The sequence below is a fragment of the Ostrea edulis genome, chromosome 10 (assembly GCF_947568905.1).
Source record: "Ostrea edulis chromosome 10, xbOstEdul1.1, whole genome shotgun sequence".
In the NCBI taxonomy this organism is placed as follows: domain Eukaryota; kingdom Metazoa; phylum Mollusca; class Bivalvia; order Ostreida; family Ostreidae; genus Ostrea; species Ostrea edulis.
In genome coordinates, this window is record NC_079173.1 from 36,047,309 (window position 1) to 36,053,854 (window position 6,546).

General features: G+C 37.3%; 1 protein-coding gene across 1 annotated transcript in view; it reads left to right on the forward strand.

Moving 5' to 3' along the window:
• Window positions 1-5,714, forward strand: part of LOC125665386 (angiopoietin-1-like) — a 51,434-nt gene extending 45,720 nt beyond the window's left edge. The window contains exon 6 of the mRNA XM_056151207.1: window positions 5,389-5,714. Coding sequence (XP_056007182.1) covers window positions 5,389-5,639 — 251 coding nt within the window. The 3' untranslated portion in view covers window positions 5,640-5,714. The remainder of the gene's footprint in view (window positions 1-5,388) is intronic.
• The last annotated feature ends 832 nt before the right edge of the window (window positions 5,715-6,546 follow it).

Genomic DNA, 6,546 nt, shown 5'->3' on the forward strand with positions numbered 1-6,546 from the left:
TCAGATTATCAACATATTCAAAAATTATAAAACAACTGCAAACTGATCTACAGATACTTGATATATGCATTAGAGTACATAATTGATTGAAAATGTTGAGGGACTATTGAATCATTTTCAATAGTTGGTTAAACACGGTGCTTAACTGCTTTTGCTTGCTTGTAAGATAATCACCCTGAGTTTTGTTTCCGTCAATATATGGAGGACCACGGTTCTGAGGGCCACTATACCAATGGTTGTGAGGGCCATTTCGGAGGTCATTATATCGGAGACCACGGTTCTGAGGGCCACGATACCAATGGTTGTGAGGGCCGTTTTGCATGTATCCACCATTACGACTGTTATGCTGTCTACGAGTGTTAGTTCTTTTACGCCCATAACTTGTTTTGGTCCTTTCGCTACTGAATTCTCCTGCATGGTTAGAGTTTCTTTCAGAGTTTTCACTTCGCGCACCGTAGTCTTTGTAGGGTTTCATTCCAAGCTTGTGATTTAGATGGTCTTTCATTAGTTTCACCAACGTTTTTCGTCCATCATCATTTAGATGTACACCATCAACCCCGTACAGCTGGGGATTTTCCGCATTTAGGTATGAGTCAACTCTGATAAAATAAACATTTTCTGTGTCCTTTAATGACTCGCTCAGTTTGTCATTTACAGTTCTGACGCGATCATTATAGTCTTCTTGATCCATTCTCTCCAGTAGAGACAGAATGTGTACACTGCACTGCTTCTTCTGCGCACAGACCACAAGATTTTCTATCTGAGTAACTATAGACTCCGACGATTTTGTTGCAATATCATTGCTGCCAACACCAACAACTATATACTGAGGGGACTCTAAAGATTGTACATACTGCATAGCTCCCTCTAGATTCTTCTTTCCAGCACCTAGAACATGAATGTTTATATCTTGGTTTTTGTACATCCTTCGAGGGTCAATACCATTTCCATGTGAATCCATTACAATCTCAATTTTATGAGGACGTGACAGTGGTTTTGTTGGCTCAGCTATTTCATTGGGATGCTCTGTTGGCATAGATGATGTGTCCTCTTCTGTGGACAAACATGTATGTGTATATTGTTTCTGAACTCCGTCCACATGTTTTTGATGGCTTGTTTCGAACATCACTTCGTTTTCACATGTCCGAGTTTGTGGCCAACTTTTGGATATGGTAACCATGGTCTGAGATTTTAACACTGCTACATCTTTTTGTAAGAGTTTTATTTCCTTCTGTGTATTTGTTTTCAGTTCATGTAACTCATTTCTCAATTGAATGTTTTCTTTGAGAATTGGGTCCAGATATCTTTCAAGAGTAATCTGCATAGTTTTTTCAATGTTTTTTTCAGTGAGAGTTGTGAATTTTTCTTCTAAACAAGAAACTGTAGGTAAAATTTTACAGACTTCACACTCCAACATCTGAATACTCTGATTCATCTTCTTTATTTCACATTGAACACTTTGAATATCATTAGGTAGAACAGGTTTTGGTGAAACCACACGAGGTGTCGATGTACTAATTTTTTTCACAAAAGTGATGGAATCATCACCAAGAACACTTTTAAAGTCTTTATCATCTGCACAGCTGGAGTCATTTAACAATATATTTTCAGATGGTGGAAACATTTGTTCTGTATGCTTTACACGTATACCATCAGCAATGTCAACAATGTTTTTCAAATAGTAGAATTCATGATCCGCCCACCACACATACTGTTGTCCCTGAACAGTTATAAGATGAGTGTTTGGGTAAATGTGAAAAGTTATGAGTTTCTCATCAGTCTCGGTGTCATAGTCTGCATATTTGCTGTTTCTTTTTTCCAGCTGTATGAATACCTCATTGACTTCATCGTTTTCATTCTTCTTATCTACCCATTCACACACAAAGTTACAAACTTCTCCAGCAGAAAGATAATATCTGCAACCTATGGCTTTGATCCAGTACAACAATCTTTCATGAGATTTAACTCGAAATCCTAGCATGTTTGCGTTCGGGTCATACAATTCTATATTCAAATCTTCATAAGGAGCATTTGCACCTTTACCTGACGGTGTATGTGGTTTTTCAGGTATTTTATATTTCTCAAAAACATGTGAAGTCCACTCTCTGGTGTGCATTACAGCACTTTCTTTTAATTTACCTAGGTCTGAGAAGACCGCCGCCATTTTGGATCTTGTCTGGTATGATGTCGACATTTTTGATAATCAATTTCCAGTAATTTATTCAATGAAAGACTTTGGAATATGCGAACAGACGTTAACACTAGTATAATAGTTCACTGTTTCACAAATTTTTTCGCTGTAAACTGGTTTTACATACCGATTTCAATGTTTTTTCTTCTGTACATATTTTGACGCCTGTTATTATCGATCGGGATCGGGATCATAATATTAATCTCTATTTTTAAAAATGTAGAACACTTTTATCAAATGACAATGTTTGAAAACGCTTAGAGCCCCGATGTCAGAATTTCCTTTTCCAAGACATCAATATGTCAAATTCATTATCCTTTTTGAATAGTATGTACCATATTTTGTACCAGTTATCCATTTTGAATCCCCTATTACAATGGGATTTTGCTGCACTCTGCAATGTTTGAGTGGATGTCATGAGTGTGTGTCAAACAGAAATTTTAAGAGCATGGGATAAGGTGCTGCCATGTATTACTTCACTATCAAAGTTTAACCCAGTTGCCACAATGTTGAATTTATGCTGCAAAAAGGATTGGAAATTGCTCTGGTCAAAACACATTGTTTATTTGTCTACAGATGAAAGAGACATGAGGATTCTCCCCCACAAACTGAATTAAAAAAATAGTTATGGATCTTGTACATGTATAGTTTATTAATCACTATAGATTTCCAGCATCACAAGTCTGATTCCACTATATGCTTTCCATACTGTCAGGTTCATTCACCCCCTGTTTGAGCCACAGTATAATATCCCAAATACCTTGGCAATAAATAACATTATTTGACTAGTGTTTCATTTTTAGCGGAGTTGCGGTGAAGTCGAACTCGGCTTATGATCTGATGAAGTGCCTTTGGGCGGGCAGGCGGGCACGCATCAACATTTCATTTCAGCACCATAGCTCTTGAGCAAATTATAGGATCTCATTCAAACTTAGATGGATTGTCACCCTCAGTAAGATGAGGAAGCCTATCGATTCTGGGATCACTAGGTCAAAGGTCAAGGTCACTGGCTATAAATAGACTGAAATTTGGAGAAAATTTTGTTTTCCGCACCATAGCTCTTGAACGAATTATAGGATCTCAATCAAACTTAGATCGATTAAGTAAGACAAGAAGCCTATCGATTCCGGGGTCACAAGGTCAAAGTCACAGTGGCTATAAATAGACTGAAATTTGGAGAAAATTTTGTTTTCTGCACTATAATTTTTTAACAAATTATAGGATGTCAATTAAACTTAGATGGATTATCGCCCTTCATGAGACAAAGAAGCCTATTGATTTTGGTCAAGGGTTAAAGGTCAAGGTCACAAAGGATTTAAGTTGGCTGAAATTTATGTACGCAAAATTTTGCTCCCTGCTTGATAATTCTTGAAAACTTTTCTGCCGGTTCCCTCTATGCCCATTCCTTGCGCAACTCGGCTTGTGCATTTCCGATGCCCGACAATTTTTAATTTTTTTGCATTTCATTTATTTTGAGTTATTATACAATTATTTACCATTCCATTGATCCTCTACAGGACTGTAGTATACTCAGGTGACAGTTTAGCAAATTGGACTACCTTTTCAAGTAATGAATCCTTAGAATTAGCTATAACTAGGATTAAACTTGAATGTATATATACAGGGGAAAAACTTCTTCATAACTGCAAGGCATTGATAACCATATTGATTTGAATGTTTGGGCCATAATATGTGGTCACATTTTTCATGAGAATATAAAGGGGTGAAATTCTAGAAAACAACAACACGACTTCAGTTACTCGAGGAGCGTTGTGGCCCATGGGCCTTCCATTATCCATGTTTGCTGTTGTAACGCTTTGAAAAACAACAACAGTTGATTTGTATCTAAAATCATGATAATATTCAGTCATTTATCCCCCTACCCTTCCAGTACTATCTTTTCTAACTGAATTTCCACAATGTTCAACTCCCACGAGTACTTTAAGTACTTTGATTTACGTGAGTATTTTGATATTTGCACATGATTTTTTTAGTGCATACACGGTATGTCTCTGCTAGGAATAATGGAAACTGTATCACCTATGTATGTAAAGAAATATTCTATAGATATCTATTTTTAAAAATGTAGAACGCGTCTATCAAATGAAAACACTTAGAGCCCCGATGTCAGAATTTCCTTTTCTCAGACACTAATATGTCAAATTCATAATGCTTTTCGATTAGTACCACATTTTGTACCAGTTATCCATTTTCAATTCCCTATTACAATGGGATTTAGTTGCACTCTGTTGTGTTTGTGTAGATTCTCCCCCTCCGATATCCACGTAAACACGTCATTCCATCTATTGGAATAACATTTGGCACATTTACGTTATTGACAACATTAACAGAATCTATATTATTGGTACATTTTAAAGTAAAGAGAATCGGTGCATGGTCAGACCAAATGTTAAAATCATCTATTTGTAAATTACTTATCAAACTGAAACATTTTTTTTTCTGCGCAAGTAAATAATCAATATCACTTGCTCCTAGGTGGTTAAAAACGTAATTCGAACATTTTCATCCCCTTCAACTCGACCGTTACAAATTCTCGTACTGTGGATTTACAAAGGTCAATTACTTGCCACCCGTAGGTATTAACACCTCGATAGGGCATACAAAAATCAATATCAAATTCAAAGAGCTCATCCAATATATCCAAAAAATGAACCGCCGTGGTGGCCTAGACGTTAGAGCGTTCGCCCCGCATGCGGAAGACCGGGGTTTGTATCCCGGCCACGACAGACCTAAGTTAGTGACAGTTTCATCGCCAAACGCTCGACATTGGGTGTGAATGTCACGGGTTTTCGGAGATGAGCTTAAAAAACGGATGTCCCGTGTCACAGTAGGTTTGACACGCTAAAGAACCCTCTCTGTTCAATGGCCTTACCGGTACGTAAGCGCCGAGTAAAGGTCTCAATATGAGTGAAAAATTCTCGAGAGAGAGATCAATCAATCATACAATCCAACAATGATTTGACGATTTCATCATGATCGAGATATTCCATTTTACCACCAACCCTACTATTTAAGTAATGGATATATGCCGAATACCGTTCTATAAATAAAATCATCAGACTGTTTGAAGCCCGTTAGGGCTTCGTCACCACGAAGTATGAAAATTCTATATATGCGAACCATGATATTGTGAAGGTATTGTGCTTATACTAATTGAGAAAATGTATTTCTTCCAGGAGACAGAATGACAAAGACAACGTCCAGTGACGCGATAAACGGAATGATGTTTTCCACCAAAGATCGAGACAATGGTAGAAATTATATGGACTGTGCTGGTGAACATTTCGGAGGATGGTGGTATAATTATTGTCACGACGCTTATCTGAATGGGCTGTATGGGTCGTCGTTATGGAAACAGCCTTGGTATCCTACGATTGGGGATGGAAGATTGATTAGGGAAACTGTCATGATGGTAAAAAGAGTGTGAACGAAAACGAAAATTTCAAAGTCGAAAGAGGGAGGACTTACTGTTTTTCATTTTTTTTTTCCACAGCCACAGTAATTCTAAACACAAATCCCATGAGCCCATTTTGTTCGTAATCAATTATAGAAATACTATTTGTTTTTAGCGATCTTTAGGAACCAAAAATGCCTATATATTTCCCATTTGTTAATATACATTTCATCATAATTCCTCAAATAGTTGGCTTCAGATATTTTTGCATTTTACGTCTTACTAATAGTTATACAACGTATGCCACTAATACACAGCAATAGAATGGGTATGACGGAAATGGCAATTCCATGGTCCCGAGAGAGACAGACAGACAGACAGACAGAGAAAGAGACAGACAGAGAGAGAGAGGGGGGGGGACTAAATCTTGAAGCGACAGAACCTTCAAATGAAACATGTTTGGCGAGGAAAGGGGTAAATTTGCTATTTCCAGATTCCCCCATAACTGCTTTATCATAACGAAGCATTTTTCGGGCGTTATTATAACATTGACCACATTTCCTGAATCCCATCCACTCGGAAAAGTTCCAAGTGAATTTTTCACCATTTTAATAACCGCTTTGGTGTTCACATTTGATGTAATTCTTGTTTGATGCAAATGCCAAACCCCATTTCCGCCATCATTATGATCTATCATGACGTCTGCTGTTTTTACGTCATACATGTAGATCTCGGGATTCATGGAATGTTTCGCCTATCGAGCTTTTTGATTGATAAAGGATATTGATTACCGGTAGAATTAATGAGGAAGTATTCCGAGGGGAAAATGCCAGTTTTGGAAGGATTAATCCTCAAATGGGAGTAATAGTTGAGGGAAATATCCTATAGTTTCATCATATTATTCTTATATTTATATCAGAAAGCCAGATAAGAATTTCGT